This window comes from Doryrhamphus excisus, chromosome 12 (genome assembly GCF_030265055.1).
Source record: "Doryrhamphus excisus isolate RoL2022-K1 chromosome 12, RoL_Dexc_1.0, whole genome shotgun sequence".
NCBI classification, from domain to species: Eukaryota; Metazoa; Chordata; class Actinopteri; order Syngnathiformes; family Syngnathidae; genus Doryrhamphus; species Doryrhamphus excisus.
Window position 1 is genome coordinate 17,302,832 of NC_080477.1, and position 19,189 is coordinate 17,322,020.

The 19,189-nt window shown below is 41.7% G+C and overlaps 1 protein-coding gene and 1 long non-coding RNA gene across 3 annotated transcripts in view; one reads left to right on the plus strand and one right to left on the minus strand.

The window, feature by feature from the left end:
• Positions 1-7,269, minus strand: part of LOC131139537 (ras-specific guanine nucleotide-releasing factor 1-like) — a 30,391-nt gene extending 23,122 nt beyond the window's left edge. The window contains exon 1 of one of the 2 annotated variants that reach the window (XM_058089234.1): positions 6,691-7,269. In XM_058089234.1, the coding sequence (XP_057945217.1) occupies positions 6,691-6,966 (276 nt within the window). In that variant the 5' untranslated portion in view covers positions 6,967-7,269. Of the gene's footprint in view, positions 1-1,689; positions 2,201-6,690 lie in introns of those variants that run through there. The other variant, XM_058089235.1, reaches the window with a different exon arrangement.
• LOC131139538 (uncharacterized) lies at positions 1,310-17,647 on the plus strand. Its single transcript, XR_009132256.1, has 3 exons — positions 1,310-1,436; positions 10,330-10,514; positions 16,935-17,647. It is a non-coding gene; the product is annotated as an uncharacterized LOC131139538 (long non-coding RNA).
• Positions 17,648-19,189: the final 1,542 nt, after the last annotated feature.

Genomic DNA, 19,189 nt, shown 5'->3' on the forward strand with positions numbered 1-19,189 from the left:
TGCATACTTATGAGATACAAATATGAAACCCATTGTAAATGATAGTGATTTAAGAACAAAATAACACTTGAATGGGGGAACTGTGGGAGAATATCTACACATGTCATAAAACATATAAACCAAGCAAACAAATGGCAGGCATAGCATAATAATAATGCACTAAAGCTATTACATCCATAGACTTAGTAGTTAGGGATCACAGTTTAACCAATAAAACAGCATCCTTTCCAAATAACCCCAAAGTACTGTATATGAGCTATTTACTTGCTGTCTTTTCACATAAAATCCCACAAAATGTTCCATGGTGAGTACACAGTTGTAAACATTTGTGTACGACAAAGTCGGTTACATTCATTTCTCAAAGGTTTCTCAGCTCACAAACCCCTCAGCAACAGTAGACAGAGCCTCGGTACGTCGGAGGTGCTGATGTAAATGAGCCCCTAAAAATCCACTGCATTGGTTTTTCATCCACCCCAAATGCCAAGAGTGAATCATCCGTATAGCAGAGCAACGTTCCATATTTCCTGATGAGAAGAATTTATCAATAACACACCTTCTGTCTTTCAATTTTTCAGTGTTTATGCGGCAAGACATTATCTTTATAGTCTTAATAGTAGGGCTGTCAATCGATTAAAATATTTGATCGTGATTAATTGTATTTCCATGCCCACAGTTAACTCACAATTAATCGCATTTAATCGCAGATGGAAATAAGTTTTTATCTATAATAAGTAGGGGAAATCTCTTTGGTAAACGATTTGATGTGCTACTACAATGATAATTACATAACATTTTATGTAAAGGTATATCAATTTGGGAACTTTGGGCCATTAATTAAAATGCAGTCAGCAAGCATATTTTATTATTAGCACAACAAACCGGTACATAACATTGCCAACAAACGTTCAGCAAATACAAAATATGAGCAAGTGAGACCTCTCACACTAACATGTTTTTGTTTATTTGTGTCAGCTCAAAATAAAATTTGTTTATTTATGATACTGGTTTTAAATTCTAAATAGTTGTGAGTAAAAAGCCTATTTAGAAAAGATTATTAGTAAAGAATTGCCTCAATGCAACTTTCCTTCATGAAATGTACAAATGAAAATACCTAAAACACAAGGCAATAGTCATTAAAAATGTAATCCAAATGGCAAACCTAATGTCATTTTATTTCTCTTTTAAAAAAATGAAATACATATAAATTAATCATTATATTACAGTAAATATAATTTTATTACAATACTCTAACTATTTCCACAGTTTTTGAACGTTTAATGCGATTTGTCCTACTTTTTCGACGGTCATTGAACGCACCGCAGCACCGTTCTCCGATGCAAAGAGGGCTGTATCGATGTATTTACATGTATTTTACCCCTTTTTACTTCACCTCATACTTGCTCCCGAATGCTGATACTATGTGGGAATGCATAAAGGTAAGATTTGATGACTTTGAGTTCTAATGTGGATCATTGTGGTACTTCGATGCTAAATCGCTAACGCTAGCAAAACACTGGACTTCACAGCCACAGTCATAACATTGACAGCCCGTCAATAGCAGCTTTAACTCCAATTTAGCAGGCAGTTCAATGCAAAAATCGGCGCAGAGATGTAAAAATGTGAAAACCACTGGTTAGTTGGGTCGCACGTATGCCAAAGTAGCACTGTATATGACAATAAAAACAATACCTGCGCTGCTCCAGTCTCTGGCAGGCCATATAATCCGTGATAAGTCAAACACAGCGACAGTACATACAAATAACTTTAGTCTCGCTACAAGACCCATCTGCCAGGGCTTTGAAGCTAACTTTACTGATCTAAATACTCTTTTCTTTCTCAATTACCTATCAATATTTATTCCAGCTTGTGGCAACAGAGTTACCATGCTTCAATCAAACTACGGTGGGGGCCTAGGGTCAAACAGGAGGTGTGCACGTTAATAGCGTATAAAAAAAAAATTGCTTCCGTTAACGCGTCATTAACTTTGACAGCCCGACTTGATACACATTATTATTAGGGCTGTTCATTGATTAAAATATTTAATCATGGTTAATTGCATGTTGTCCATAGTTAACTCTCTTTGTGTGAAACAAATGTTCAATTTGAGCTGCATGGTGGACGAGTGGTGAGTGTGCAGGCCATACAACTTGGAGGCCCGAGTTCGATTCCACCCTCGGCCATCTCTGTGTGGAGTTTGCATGTTCTCCCCGTGCTACCGGCTATCTCCCACATTCCAAAAACATGCTAGGTTAATTGGCGACTCCAAATTGTCCATAGGTATGAATGTGAGTGTGAATGGTTGTTTGTCTATATGTGCCCTGTGATTGGCTGGCGCCCGCTGACAGCTGGGATAGCGGTAGAAGATGAATTAAATGTTTGATTCGACACAAACCTGAATTTATTTTGATGCCTGTTTTAGAGTAATCTGTAGATAACTATAGCTAGCTAGCTAGCTGCCACCGGAGAGACAGTAGAGCCAGGCAAAATGTGTAAACAAAGATGGTACAATAGTCAAATTTCAGTGCAAATCAAGCGTGAACGATCACGCAGGCTGGCATCAGTAGGCTTAGACTGTGACAAGCTGTCATTGACTACATATTTTGACTACGATTTTTCATTCTCACCGTAATAAGGGACGTCCCTGGTCATGTCAATACGGAACACATACTGATACGCTGGTCACACATGCGCTAGTTGATGAAAAATTCAATCATAATGTCTCATATTTTTGTCGCAGTCTGGAGCCCTGACATTATATAAACTTAGCTGTACAGAAAAGGTTCCTTTTTTTGTTTTAGTGTGACCCACTTTTTGCTCATATTTCTCCCATTTGTCTCTTCAGTAAGTGCACAATAACAACTCATATTCTCACATTTTGTTGGCCCCTTCAAATGCACTTTTTCAGATGCAAATAGGGGTTGCCATAGTAACAGTGGGCTTAAACGTCGCTCGCCTTTTAAATGGGGAATAAGAAAGTGGAACACTACAAAGACTACAATGAGAAGGGAGAGCGAGTTGAGGAGGGACGAGTGTGGGGGGGTGCTTTTTTTTTTGTTTATTGATTTTTTTTCGAGGAGCGAGGCTATAAAAAGCAAGTGTTTGCCTGCAAAGGTGGCAGTTGGCTTGGCATCGATTCGCTGCATTGTCCCTTCTTCTGTTATAACTCTGATAAAATCTACTCGCATGGCCCTTCCTCCTGCAGCTTTGACACAATCACACACGCAACATCTGCGTATGTACGTAACAGGTTTCATGGCCAAAATGCTCTGTAGTGTCGATCTCACAAGACCTCCGCAGCCCCTGCTCATCGACTTGAGTGTCGTTCTTTTATCGGAATCTGCATGCCCTCAGACACCTGCACCATTGATTCCTCTCCTTGTCCTCATTTCACCTCCTCTCCCGCTCAGTTGAGGATGCATCAGCGTGAACTTCACTGTACAGTTGTACAGTTGTACAGTTCACATGTGGCCGTCAATGCACAGACGCGGTGTCACACACTGAAAAAAAGATACACGGTGCGGTACACAGCGGAGGCTGCATCAGAGGCAACAGATGGCACTGTTTTTCTTTCTTTTACAAAATGTAACGCAGAATGGTGATTCAATTTCAAAATGAATGTGTGTACATCGGGGCGTCTCATCAGTAGTATTTAAGACCAATGAAAATCTTGTAAATTCACTTTATGAGGATTTGGACAATTCACTTGTGGTGGGTTCGCTGGGAATGGCACTTTTGGCGTCCCATATGGATTGTGGTAAAAAGGGTTTAATTTCGTAGACCTGTGACAGGTGCCAGTCCGGCGCAGCACCGCGCACCCGCGCCTCCATGTCAGTCAATTTTACCATTGCGCAGGGTGCTCTTCGCCTGCGGCAAGAATAGACTAGATCGGAGCAGGCGAGCTTTCAGCGCACAACAGAGCAAAAAACATCTCCCTGTCTGTCTCCTTTCTTCTGCATTGTACTCACATGATGAGGCGTTCAAGAGTAACTCCCAGTGTTAGGCTTTCATTCATCAATTCAACAATTTGTACCCCACTTTGGGAGCCCAGGACACAGAGATGTTTTGCTTTATAACGACCATGTTTTTCAACCAGTCTTGCTCAGATTTTAAAGATTTGTGATTGTCAGTCTACTAAAGCTGTGCACCAAATTTATTGGTGTTTCGCTCAAGCACCTTGGAGTCGCAGTGGGTGTTTTTATTATTTTCTGTGAGAAATTTCAAGTCAATGTGACTGATGTGTTGTATTTGTCAGAAAAATAATAGCACAGGCAACACAATAGGGGTTCATCTTTTGACAAATTTTCACCCTTTTGTCGTAGAAGATGGCAAATATTTCCAATAACAGGTGTTATATATATGCTTGTTTGTATCGGACTGACAGACTAAACAGTGCTGGTGTAAAAGCACACTAAGTGAGAGTAGTGTAAATTTCTTGTTGAAGTACACTGACTGTAGTCAACTACCGGTTAGTGCCCTATAAAAACACCAATGCGCCAACAAACACGCATACAAAAACACACATATATCCTCAAGCCAATAATGCTAAACAGAGCAAATGTATTCCTGCCACAAGAAACACATGGGGACACAGAAGACAGTGTGATGATAATTGATGCCTTTCAAATGCATTTAATCACTGCTGAAATAAATGGAGTGGAGCAGCCTGCATGAGCAGCTGTCACCTTACATGTCATCAGCTCATATTTCTCCTCTACCCCTGCCAAAAAGTACAAGCGTCTTGTCCTGGCACACTTTGGGAGGAACATGCCTGCAACGCTTTTAAAGTGTTTAAAAAAAGTTGTCAACAAAGATTGCATTGACGTGATGTTGGCTTTTCTTTCAAAACACGTGGTGTTGACTGGCTATTAAGGTAACTGCTTTTGCCTGCCGTTAGTAAAATGTACAATTATACAATTACTGGCCATAGCAGGGCGGCACGGTGGACGAGTGGTTAGCGCGCAGACCTCACAGCTAGGAAAGACCAGGGTTCAATTCCACCCTCGGCCATCTCTGTGTGGAGTTTGCATGTTCTCCCTGTGTATGTACATTCCAAAAACATGCTAGGTTAATTCATGCTAGGTTAATTGGCCACTCCAAATTGTCCATAGGTATGAATGTGAGTGTGAATGGTTGTTTGTCTATATGTGCCCTGTGATTGGCTGTCTAAATGAGCTAGGTTCCACATTTGCGGTCAGGTTCCAGAACAGAATTTCCATGAAGTAGGATCCCATATTAATAAATATAATATTTTTGTATTTAGTATAGACAGTAATTAGGGTTACAACTATTGGACGTAATAGATGGCCGCCACAAGCATAGCAAGCTATCAAGCTAACTCGTCAGCCTCCCCAATTTCATTCATTCATTTTCTACCGCTTATCCAGGGGTCGCGGGGGTGCTGGAGCCTATCCCAGCTGTCTTCGGGCAAGAGGCGGGGTACACCCTGGACTGGTCGCCAGCCAATCACAGGGCACATATAGACAAACAACCATTCACACTCACATTCATACCTATGGACAATTTGGAGTCACCAATTAACCTAGCATGTTTTTGGAATGTGGGAGGAAACCGGAGTACCCAGAGAAAAACAGAGTGACTGAGGATGGAATTGAACCCGGGTCTCCTAGCTGTGAGGTCTGTGCACTAGCCGCTCGAACACCGTGCAGCCCCCTCCCCAATTTACTTATTCTAAAGTTAAAGTGTTTTAAAAGGAGTGGGGAACAAGGATGTCGAAGCCAAAAATGTACCACTTCCACATGGAATGAGAGGAGAACTTTTTTTTCATCTGATCCCAGACATGGCATGCCGGCTGATGTGGATGATTACTGATGCCTGCTGTCCACAACATAACATATATTTTTCATAATCAACCACATAACAGTGATCATAATAAAAGCTCATTTTTCCCAGTTTTTCCCTTGTTTCCAATGTCGCCAGTGAAGGTCTTTACCACAACACACACTACAGCAGACTTGGCATCTGTAAAGCTGCAGTATGCAGCACAGAGCATCCCAACATCAACAATTCTGTTTAGAGTCCAGCTCAAAATGAACCACATTACTTTTGGCTTCATTTTCTTTAGAGCTGCAGAAGACTGCATCTGGCAGGGCAGCTTTTACCCAGGCTGACTGCAGCCATCAGCTTGTTTTAAGACCCTCATCAGCAGCAGCATCAACAACAGCAGCAGCAGCAGCCTTCTTGACTCCTCCATCCCCCCCAAATGTTCCACTTTTCCTCCAACCAAATCACGGCATCCAACTAGTAGTTTTTCTTCCAGAAACACACGTTTAAAACTCATAGGAGCGTCTTATCATGTGTGGTGTTAATAATGAGAGCTGTGTCAATTGAATCATGTTACCACAAAGCGTGCGGATGCAGTTGCCAAGGTAGGATGCTATTAATATCAAGACAAGGAGTTAAAATCAATACGTCAAAACTGCAGAGCAGGGTGAAGTCGCTTCCAGCAGGCGGCAGTCTAAACCAAAAGTTTTGGATGCAGTTTTAAGTTTGCCACACCACCTCCCTCCCAAAAAAAAAGCATTGCCTCAGCATGAGATGCAGAAAAAGTAGATGGCAGCAAGTTTAGGTTCTCCCCCAGTGATGCTTAGTGGTCATTCTGAGATGCAATGTGCATGGAAATAGTTTACATGCACAAACAAAGTCCTGATATGTCATTAAACATGATCTTACCTGCTTCTCCAGGCATTCCTTGGCAGAGAGAGGCGGTTTGGGAGAGGGTGCCCTGTCGCAAACGCACCCCTCCAGCAGGTAGAGTCCGGAGGGTCGCGAGCTGGAATCGTTCTCGAAATAGAAGAGCATGTTCTGCAGCAAGCAGAACCACTTGGAGTGCCATTTGGTGTTTTCCGAGCTCTTCTTGCTCAGGCATCCTCGCCTGGTGGCGTCCTTCTTGGCCAGCAGCGCCAGATAGGTGACATGGCCATCATTGAGCCGCATGCCCTTCTGCATGTTGCAGCCGCGGGAGGACGCGCACTGCCGCTTCTTACATCTTCTTCCCTTCCCGCTCTTCCACCGAGACAGTCACACTTAACGGGCAACAATCCCCCTACTCCCTTCACTACTAATCTTTCAGGAAGAAGCCCCCCTCTTCCTCCTCTCCTTCCCAGTCCCGACAAAGACGGGCTCAAAAAAAAAAAACACACGCACGTTCGAGGCTGGAATGCAACCAAGAGCTTCCACGCCAGGAGAGAGCTCCAAACGCTCCTTGTGATGGTGGAAGTGCGCGCGTGCACTGGAGGAGACGCGTGCACTCGCTTGGATAGACACACTGCTCGCACAAAGAAGCGCAGTCATGTGACACCCCCTCCTCCTCCCACCCGCACCCAATGAGCGGCAGGTTTCAGCACATTGGACAGTTCCAACTCACAGCATCAGTACACACACACACACACACATTTTACATTGAAATCTTGAGCCCTTCATTAGTTAGTTACCCGATGACATCTGCTTCCATATAGACAATTATGCTTTTTGAAGCTGTTTATTTAACAGCATAATTAATCACAAAAGTCAAATTTCTCTTAAATATTGTTCATAAATCTATCTAAATCTTTGTCAGTGAACACTTTCCATTCATCTCACACATGGCATATCGAGACAGCATGATCATGTATTTCTAAGATTGCATTCTAACAAGAAAAAACGAGTTAGTATGAGCTAGCTAACAATGCAAGTCATCGGAATTGACTTATTTTGACTGGAAAGCCCTCTAAAAAAAAACCTCAATATAACTTTATATACATGCTGTAATCAAGAATCTTGACATATTTTGATGATTTAAAGCAGTACTTCTTTCCTACGCGTATTGATTTAGCGATACTTCTGTCAACAATAGCAGCATAGAAACAGCCACAACACTTTAATGTCCGCTCTCATCAGTATGGCTGTGTCTTCCAGCCATCCTCGAGTAAAAAATGCTAACAGCAAACAAGCTTCATGTTGAAATTGAGAGCTAGGTCTCCACTCGTTTGGACTGTGATGCCAAAACTAGCCGCTAGAGAGGCGTTGTTTTACTCCGCCAGATAAATATAGTTTTTTTGTGTTAGTTGTTACACAAGCCAGTTATGTAAATGGTACACTGTTGGCGGTTTTTTTTTTCGCCTGGCTTTCACGCCAAAATAGGTAGGTTGTTAGCTAGCTCATATTAACTCTTTTTCACATGTAGCAGTTAGGAATAATTTGAAAGGCGCATTTAACTGACACTGTTTATAGTATTTTCAGAAATATTGGCGACAGACGGCCAAAAAGCTTCAACATAGACTCCTGAGTCTGTTGTTGTTTTAGTGCCACACCATAGTACATCTGTTCCATTAACCCTGAGTGTATAACATGCAGTTTTGTTGAGAAATGCGGTCTTTTAATGATCCCCCAGATGGAAAATAGTTTTTAGTGGCACAATAAACAACTTTTAACAATAACACAAACCACCTAGAGCAGCACACTTTATTACACCATCCACAAATAACAAATGCAAATAGATATCAGTGCAAGTGGAAGAATGATAAGCGGTTACATCTATTGCAATATCTGCCAAACATCACCTTTCTTCGTGTTTAAAAGCACAAAAGGTATCATGAGAGCAACACTTCCTGTGGCTTTGTCCATATTCGCACTTCCTGTGTAATTGCTAGACTGAAACAGAATTCATCTGTCATGCTGTCAAGGAGAACGGTATCAACGTGATGTGAGTGTGACGTCAATAATCCTGCAATAACCATATTAAACAGGTCTGGGTCACTGCGTGCCGCATTGTGCACGGTGTGGGCAGCTTTGATTTTATTTATTTTTAATAATAATGATTACATTTGCACCAGTTTCTACCTGATTGAAGCCACAATTCTGGGAGCGATATCATTTGATATATGCTGTAGTCTTAAATGAGAACCTTGTAGTCTACAAAGAGTGAACAAAAGTCCCTCTCGTCTGTCCACTGCTGGATGCATTTGCACATCTAAGAGCGCTGGAGAGAGACCCTCATTAGGGTTGGCCCATAATTAATCCGGGATTAGCATATTGGGGCGAGGACATACACAATGGTTTGTTTCATCACACAGGGATCACAGTGCTAGCGAGGTCGCGGGGCCATCAGAGAGTGAGCTTTGGTGACCAGAATTGTCTGGCTCTTTGAAAAAAAAAGACAGCTACCTTGAAAAAGGCGGAACAATTTCTATTAATTAATGTATTATTTACCTCCATGAAGTGTTGGTTGCCTTGTTACAGTAGTTGGCAAGAAAATGATAAATCTATACAACAGATTTCCATAAAACTTCCCCGAGGGGGTGACACAACCCAGTACAAAAATGTAAAATTACCACTTTTTCCTGTTAATTTAACTTTATTCCCCTGATATTTTGATAGTATTCTTTGGAATTATTGTTTACTACAACCATTTTTAGTTGTATTTTTAGACCGTGCTGAAAGACACACAAGCACTGACTATTCCCTCGACATGGAAACTAAATAACAAACCAGAAAATACTCCTCCATATAACAAACAGCTTAAAAAATGGTACTGTCCAATCATTTTAAGTAATCCCCCAGGAAGTAGTAGCCCACTAGCATACGACAGAATGTGATCACAGTGTTAGCGTTGGTGTTTTCAGTAGTTGGCAAGAAAATGATAAATCTATACAACAGATTTCCATAAAACTTCCCCGAGGGGGTGACACAACCCAGTACAAAAATGTAAAATTACCACTTTTTTCTGTTAATTTAACTTTATTCCCCTGATATTTTGATAGTATTCTTTATTACTGCTTTATTACTGCTTTATTACTGCTTTATTACTGCTTTATTACTGCTTTATTACTGCTTACTTCAACCATTTTTGCTGTTTAGTTTTATTTTTAGACACACAAGCACTGACCATTCCCTCGACATAGAAACTAAATAACAAACCAGAAAATACCCCTCCATAAAACAAACAGCTTAAAAAATGGTACTGTCCAATCATTTGAAGTAATCTCCCAGGAAGTAGCCCACTAGCATACGAAAAGAACAACAAGCTATTATTCTTGAGATCAACCGTTCAACCTTGGCGTACGTCTGCGCTCGACTGAATGCTATTCTATTTTTACTGTGACAAGTAAAAAGTGTCAGATATGTGGAGGGAAAGCAAATCAACCGTGAGGAAGGATCTGTAATTTAACCTTGGCCCGTTAGCGGCACTGAGGCAGTAACCGGGACGCCCTGCAGCCTCAAGCCCCCGAGCTTCTTCTATCCCCATAATCATGCCCTCAGACAGTGGTGGTAATGAGGTGGTGACTGGCACTGATAGTAAAAGATTATTTTTTTTATGGCTTCCTATTATAGGCGGCGTGAAATGAGGGTGAGGAGGAAGATTGGAGAGGCATTCTGGCGGTGACATTTGACAAAGGTCACGGATGAGATTCAAACCTGCGCAACGCCGGCCCCCCGACCCACAGGTGGAGGTGATGGGTTTTTTTTTTTCTGAAGCATCCTTTAATCATGGTTAAAGTGGATGGACAGGAAGCCAGGTAAGTCATAATAGAATTTGATGGTTTCTTTCACCAATAGGGGTCAGAAAAAACTCATGTCAGGCTCCAGTTGTCATTCCGCCCCACCTCGGCAGACATCTTGAATCACATATCGTCAAAAACAAAACTCTTCACGAAGACAGCGACACACAAAATGGTACCCGGTAGCACACTGATTGTAATACATTGCAATGTGTGATATCGACTGGCCTTTGACCGCAATTACCTTAGTCAAGTTGGGTCAGAGATCATTCAAAATCAGTAGAGTTCTTCCCAAGATACACAAAGTACACTTCAACATGAATAAATTTAATATTTTTAGGCAAGGCATGTTTGTTTAGGAGGCACGGTGGTCGAGTGGTTAGCACTCAGGCCTCACAGCTATGACACCCGAGTTCAATTCCACCCTCGGCCATCTCTCTGTGTGGAGTTTGCATGTTCTCCCCATGCATGCGTGGGTTTTTTCCGGGTACTCCGGTTTCCTCCCACATTCCAAAAACATGCTAGGTTAATTGGTAACTCCAAATTGGATATGAATGTGAGTGTGAATGGTTGTTTGTCTATATGTGCCCTGTGATTGGCTGGCGACCAGTCCAGGGTGTACCCCTCCTCTCGCCCGAAGACAGCTGGGATAGGCTCCACCACCCCCGCGAAAAGCGGTAGAAAATGAATGAATTAATTAATGTTTATTTATAGAGCACAATTCATACACAAGGGTAAAAATCACTTGAAAAACTCATCCCATAAAAATCATTCTAAAATCATTACATAACATTTCATAAATCATTCCAAAATTAAAAAAAAAATGAAATATGCACAGTTGAATAGAAGTTTTTTCAGCTTGGATTTTTGCACATCTTCTGGAAGGCTGTTCCAGATTTTAAACATGTCATGCTACCTAGCTAACTAGCTAGCCTCCATTTTTTTATTCTAAACATAAGAAAGGGTTTCAAACGGAGTGCGGAAGCAGGACAAAGTACGACGCCAAAAACTTAGCACTTCCACACAGAATGAGAGGGGAACTTTTTTTCATCAATGTCATATTAATGCCATGTCTAATCAATGTAATAAAACCAACAGTACAGGAAGTAAATCACAATATTTTGAATGCAGTTACTGCTACCTTGTAAATTTAATAAAACTAAAGTAAAAATTCAGTATGTCGCTTAGTGCACATCTGTCCATGCCAATGTTTTTTTTATTTTTTTTTTGCCTGGTGTTGATTAGAATCTCTGGAGGTTATTTGCTTTTGTATAGCACACACCCAGCGACTATAAAAGACTCAGTGGTTAATGGGATGGAGGCATTGATTGGAGCATTTATTATATGTGTACTGTGACTTTAAGATAACAACAATACCACTTATACCTTTATTGGGTTTACAAAACTAGTATTTCATGCTGCTTTTTAAAGACTCCCAATCTGAATCTGTTGAACATATAAAAAAATATGACATTGTCCTACTTTATTTGGACTCTTTCATATTCATATCCCTGGCAAAATATGAGGGTTTTCACAGTTCATTCTCCTCGGTGGCAGATTGCTCGGAGTGGGCTGCTCTCAGGCTCTGTGATTTGGCCGTAAGTCTGCTGAGAGGCTGTTACCGCATGCCGGGTCACCACCTGGCTGCTACAACAGATCCCTCCAAAAAGACAACACATGCAGTACAACTCATACTGTATATCTACAGTATGACACTTAGTAAACACACCACAAGTAGATGAAGAAACTTGCCCTCCGAGCCTCAGACCTGACTTTCTTTTGCACTTGCCAAGTACTGAATAGTCTTCTCTGTAATACTAATATATGCTGACCCAAAAAAACACCAAATATGATCTGCTAAAGATGCATCCACGCCGACTATATTATCATAATGAACACATGCCTTTGTGAGTCAGCACAACCAGAGCTAGCTGTGTTTGTGCGAGTGAGTCCATGAACGTATCCCCCGTGTGTACCGCTTGTGTGTCTGTTGCAGCAGATGTTGCCGTAAGCCTCAGGTGACACGCTGTCACTCTGACCTTGAGTAACATTTAAAGATGCCAGCGGAGGACAGGCCACCGCCCTGTACCTGACGAGGCTGCTCTTCATTAATATGCCTCACCTCCAGATTGGATGCATGACATTTACATGGCATTAACATATATCATTTAGCCAGCAGATTGCCAAGCTTGCAGGAATCACACCTTTGCGGGAATCACACATTCTGGGCCATTTTTAGACATACTGTAACATTCTGCACCGTACCATTAGCGTGTTTTTCGAAAAATGTTGCCTTGTTTTGTGTATATTTTTTGGTTAGCATATCATGTTGTGCTGTTGGTACACTACATGAGTGCAACCGTGTTCTTAAAGGGTCTTTTCTGACCTATAAATGTTGTTGCAATGTTGTATTTCCGTGTAAAGAGGAGGGCAGAGGGTGGAGTCAATCCACGGGGGAGACCGGATATAGTACATGGAAACACCTCAGGATGGGGTGCAGAGTCTGGAAGATCTAGTTATTGTGTGTAGCTGCTCTATAGGAGTCCAGAACTCAATAAATGAGTATAATAGGTCACCTCTAATGCATTTTTATTGCAACACATCTTTTTCAGTAGCTCGCTAATAAACAGAAACAGTCAGTCAGCTCCATCGCACGATATGGTGTCATCTGCACCACACCACCATGACAGCGTCACACCCAAGCAGACTCAAATCCTGTTGTCCCTGCAACAAGCTGGCACAAGAGCTACTTAGTTCCATCTCTGAGGATCTGTCGACAGAAGAATGGCTGGAGAATCCCGGGAACCAGGAGGGTCCACGTATCCATAGCTACATCCAGGACCAGAGTGTCGGTATCAGAAGTGATGACCTGCCAAGTCAGTAGTGGACCTTTGTGAACCGCCTGAAAAACCGGATGCTTCAAATCAGTGGGGCATGGCAGACCAAGCTGTATGTGAACACCGGTCACCAACCTCAGAGGTCGGGGTCCTCGAAGCAAGACCCGAGACGAGGATGTGCCTGAATGCAACTGAAGTAGATGATGACACACGAAAGAGAGAGAGAGAGGGGTGTCATCAGTGGTTGACTAACTAACACAGTTACACTTGATGCTGTGAAAGTGATACTCGACCTTCGGTCTCGGGCTGATACTGACACTAGGGGGCATGATACCGGGCCTGATACCAGACAAACCATGTGATGATCTTATTATCACATACTATTTAATCAAAAGACCATTTTGTTTCCAGATTTTTTTCAGTTTATTACATGTATTATATCTAAACAGTGTAAACACAATAATTGCAAAAATATTTCAACAATAATATTTTATCAACTTATCTTATCAATGTCTGACAATTAAAGTTCCATTAATCAAGTTTGGGTTTTTTGGTGACTGGAGAAGCACTAGGAATATTTGGACAGTGGACAGCTACGGGGGCTGATACTGGACATGGTTAAACTCTATATTTTATCAGTATCACTGCCCTGGGCTTTGACACAGTATCATTTCGGCCTTTTTCCCGTATCATTCATGGGCAGTTTCTAGGGTACAGGGCCAATTAATACTGTAGTATGTGATAAACAAATGATAGCATCTTCAGGTGTAAGCACATTCACAGCAGCTCCACAAACACAAACTCCTGTGGAAAGCATCAAGAGCCGTTCGAGCGTCTATTTATTCTGTCCTTTTTATGGAAGATTCGATCTTCCATAAAAGAACTGAGCCTCCGACTGAGGCTCTCCAGATTTAGAGCATCTATTTGTGTCTGTCTCTCAATATCGTTGCCTCCGCTGTGCCTGGAGGAGGACAACTGAGAAAACCTAAAGTGGACCAGGCTCATGGGTGGGAATAATGTGACGTTGACCCATGTCATGTTTTAGCTAGAAAACAACAGCATTCATGTTAAATTGACCTTGTACCCCTTCTGTGCTATTTTTGGCCCATATCGGTATTAAAAAATGTGCTTAAGACACCACTAATTGCAACTAAATTTGGATCATTTGAAGTTAATGGGGCGGCACGGGGATTGAGTGGTTAGCGCGCAGAACTCACAGCTAGGAGACCAGGGTTCAATTCCACCCTTCACCCTCGGCCATCTCTGTGTGGACTTTGCATGTTCTCCCCGTGCATGCATGGGTTTTCTCCGGGTATTCCGGTTTCCTCCAACATTCCAAAAACATGCTAGGTTAATTGGCGACTCCAAATTGTCCATAGGTATGAATGTGAGTGTGAATGGTTGTTTGTCTATATGTGCCCTGTGATTGGCTGGCAACCAGTCCAGGGTGTACCCCGCCTCTCGCCTGAAGACAGCTGGGATAGGCTCCAGCACCCCCGCGACCCTCGTGAGGAAAAGCGGTAGAAAATGAATGAATGAAGTTGATGAGGCGGCACGGCGGTCGAGTGGTTAGAGCGCAGACCTCATAGCTAGGAGACCAGGGTTCAATTCCACCCTCGGCCATCTCTGTGTGGCCACCAGTCCAGGGTGTACCCCGCCTCTCGCCCGAAGACAGCTGGGATAGGCTGAATGAATAAATGAAGAAAATGAATGAATGAAGTTGATGGTTTCCTCAGGGGTTCCTCAGCGGGGGGGTTCAAGATGGATCATTTTGTTCAATATGGGCTAATTGTTGACACACATACCCTACAGGGGTGTGTTTGTTATCATAACGCATAGTAGTAACGAAGGATGTCTACACTGAGGATAAAAAAAGACCAAAAAAAGTGACTGTTATCAATGTTGTTGTTGCTGTAATGTTCCACTGCACAATGCAAACATCAGTAGAAATGCCATGCTCACATGCTAAAATGGAGAAGGAACGATGGGGACCACAATAGAGCAACAAATGTTAAACAAAATACATGATCTGTGTGTGTGCCATCATGTTGTCTGTCCCTATGTGGACAACAGCGCCCTCTAGTGTACTATGCTCACAGTCACTGTTCAGTGCAAGTTTGAATCAGGTTCTAATCTTGCATAATCCAATGAGACCCAAAGCAAGAGTTACTATAAATTATTATTTGAACTCTACTCTATGTTTATTATAGATATTAATGGCATTTATTAACATTAAGTGAAGATATTGTTTACGGACTCAAATAGAACCCACAAAAGGAGAGTGGAACATGAGAAGCAAAGTTTTTTAAATAGAAAATAATGCTGTAAACACAAAAAACAGGTGCAGCTAATGGGAATAAATACAACTGCATTCCATATCAATTCCACCTCTCGTGTGCATGACTGATTCCAAACATTAATGTTAATATTTGTCATTTAGGGAAACATATTCAGAACTTATTTGTCTGAAATCTTTCCAAGTGTGTTTAAACCTTCTGCAAAGCTGCAGGGACCGTGAAGGGGACATTCCACTGGAGTCCATCCAGGGGAGGATGCCTTCATCATGCCTGTGGCGATGTTGATTCCAGTCAGGGTTTACAGCCCATATGTCAGGATGTCGTAGGGGATATGATCTTCCAGAGATCCCATGACTTCATTTTTATTACATTAATATCATATATTTAATGATGATGCAGCTGTCAAGCATTTTTATTCGTTCAATCGTTTTCTACCGCTTATCCTCACAAGGGTTGCGGGGGTTGCTGGAGCCTATCCCAGCTGTTTTCAGGCGAGAGGCGGGGTACACCTTGGACTGGTGGCCAGCCAATCACAGGGCACATATAGACAAACAACCATTCACACTCACATTCATACCTATGGACAATTTGGAGTCGCCAATTAACCTAGCATGTTTTTGGAATGTGGGAGGAAACCGGAGTACCCGGAGAAAACCCACGCATGCACGGGGAGAACATGCAAACTCCACACATGAGATGGCCGAGGGTGGAATTGAACTCGGGTGTCATAGCTGTGAGGCCTGAGTGCTAACCACTCCACCTCCGTGCAGCCCGTCAAGCATTATAATAATGGGTAAAAGAATAATTCATTCATTCATTTTCTACTGCTTTTTCCTCATGAGGGTGGCGGGGGGTGCTGGAGCCTATCCCAGCTGTCTTTGGGCGAGAGGCGGGGTACACCCTGGACTGGTTGCCAGCCAATCACAGTAAAAGAATAATTAACTGCAAAAATTTTGAAAGTTTTGAATGTTGAAAATATGAATATTACAATTAGTTGCTAAGTCCCGCCCATGCTTCTGCAAAGACTTTCGCTTTATAGGGACTTTGCTTTACAACCAATGTTGCCTGAATTTTGCATACATGTGCTTGTCTGTCCCCTGAAGGTCTGTACCAAATTTTGTGCTGATTCGGCAAAATGCTAAGCTGTGTGAGAAATTTCAAGTCAATCCGGGATCAAATTTGAAGGTTTAATAGCAGCACGGCAGTACTTTAGAATTGTAACCCCACACGACCTGAGTGCGAAACCGAATGATGGGAGCCACCGATTCGATTTTCCACGGGAATGTTTCTGCTCTAATCCACAGGGAGGGACATAAGATGTTTTAGCAGATCTCCTCTGGTCCACATCAGTGGTCCCGGCATCCGACGTTCCTGCAAACTCCGGAACCCAGATAAAGAGAGACTGGCGCCTGTTTGCATAGCAGTGGACTTTCACACTGACGAGAACAAGTCAACTAAATAATCGACAACAATGCCAGCAGAAGCGCTTACAGCCCTTCCTGTCCCGCTGGTATGCTAAGACATCACTAAATATTAAGAGCGCGGTGGCAAGCCATGCGGAAACATGGATGCTCGTTTTAGCCCTTCGACAGGGTGGGAACCATTTTTTTAAGAGAATGTTGAGAATGGAGCCAGGTCAAAGAATTTGGTGAACCTTAAACATTTAAAACATGAAATAGTTTTTAATGAGTGGAACCTTGACTAGTGTATTTTTTCGGTGTTGATTTGCAATATGTCACACTTAAATGTTTCCGATCATCAAACAAATGTGAAATATTAGCCAACGACAACCTAATAACTAAGTTGTTGGGTGATCCTTAGTGGCAACATCTGCAATCAAGTGTTTGTGATAACTTGCAATGAGTCTTTTAGAGCGCTGTGTGTGTGGCAAACATGCACCAAATTTTTTAATTCATATTTATTTTATTTTGTATTCAAACCTTTTTGGGTGTCTGGAATGGATTATTTGAATGTACAATATTTCTAATGTAGAGCATGTTGTGGTTGTATTACAAAATCTGCCCTTTAATATATAAATATATATTATATATATAATATATTATCATATATTATATATAAATATTTATAAATATTTATATAAATATTATTATATATTATTATTATATAATTATATTATATATTATATTATTAATTATAATTATATTATTATATAATTTTATTATAAATATTATAAATATATTTTATTTAAAATATTTATAATATATAAATATTTTTTATTTACTATTGTGGTGATAGTTTGCAATAGTGTACAACTGTACTGCTGTATGTTTATAATAATTCAACCCTCTTGTGTAGCCACATTAGACAAACAAAATATCAGCATCTTGCTAGCATAGAGCGATGTTGTACACCACTGCAAACAATTGTAAAATGTATAAATAAATACCTCAAAACTACGCATTATTTTTTTTTAAGGCAGAATGTGTAGCATTATTTTATTAAGGCTCATTCAACATCAATGGTGTTACCGGTGTATCAAATGTTGTATATTAACTGTGATTTAATTATTATAGAACCTTTTAACACATAGAATTTGCGCAATGTTTTAGGTTGTAACAAAAGTAAGATATTAGCCAAGATTATGAGTTGTATAAAATAACATAAAATAAAATAAGTATAAAAAAATAAAAATAAAAAATAAAAAATAAAAACACTGGCAAGGAAAATCCAATTTATTTACATTTTTGACGTACAAGCTTTTCTTGATTTATTTGTTTGCCAAACAAGGTGATAGAACAGGTTTTAAAAAATGTAATCTTGTACAATGTGTTTTTTCCGAGTCGTGACTGCGGGAATTGAGGAACTGGTGGAAAACATGCGGCACGAGGGAGGGCAGCGTAGCGTGAGCTGAGTGGATGTGACGGCCCTCTGACTCAGCAGTTCCTTTTGCTGTTGTGTTCGCTCGCTCCACAGTGTCTTTATCCCCGGTGACAGGACACAGCCTCGGGGTGCGTACACACCTCGTAGTCAGCCCAAAATCCTCCCAGACTGGGATCTGGATTTGTCTCATTGATCCTGATGGATCATCCCCTAGCTCCCCTCCTCCATTACTTTTCCATCACATCCAAACTGAGCGGTGAGAGAAGTGATGGTACGTTCAATTCAACCAGATAAATAATCAATAAGAATAGAATGAAACTGTGTTCATGTCCAAAGCATCCACCCTGCCAGACGCTCCCCAGGTCAAAGTCAAATAAACACACCAAGTGTGATGGTATGAGGGTGTGTTTGTGCCCACGGCCTCACCAGTAACTCACACCACTCACCACGCTCAGAGACACATAAACAGGTTTTCGGAGAGCACCGCATGCTTCCATCTTCCTCGTCTCTTGCAGCTTAGTCATTGGTGCTGCCATGATGGGACTCCACGCATGCACAGACTAGTCCCCAAAGCCGAGACAGCCACGGCGCTGCCTTGCTAGGTCCATGAATGCGGCAAACCTGCATTCCCACACCTGCCTTAGGCGCTCATTCCTATGCTGGAAGGGTGGGTGGGTGGGGGGGCGCAGAGAGAGGAAGTACTGCGGGATGAACAGAA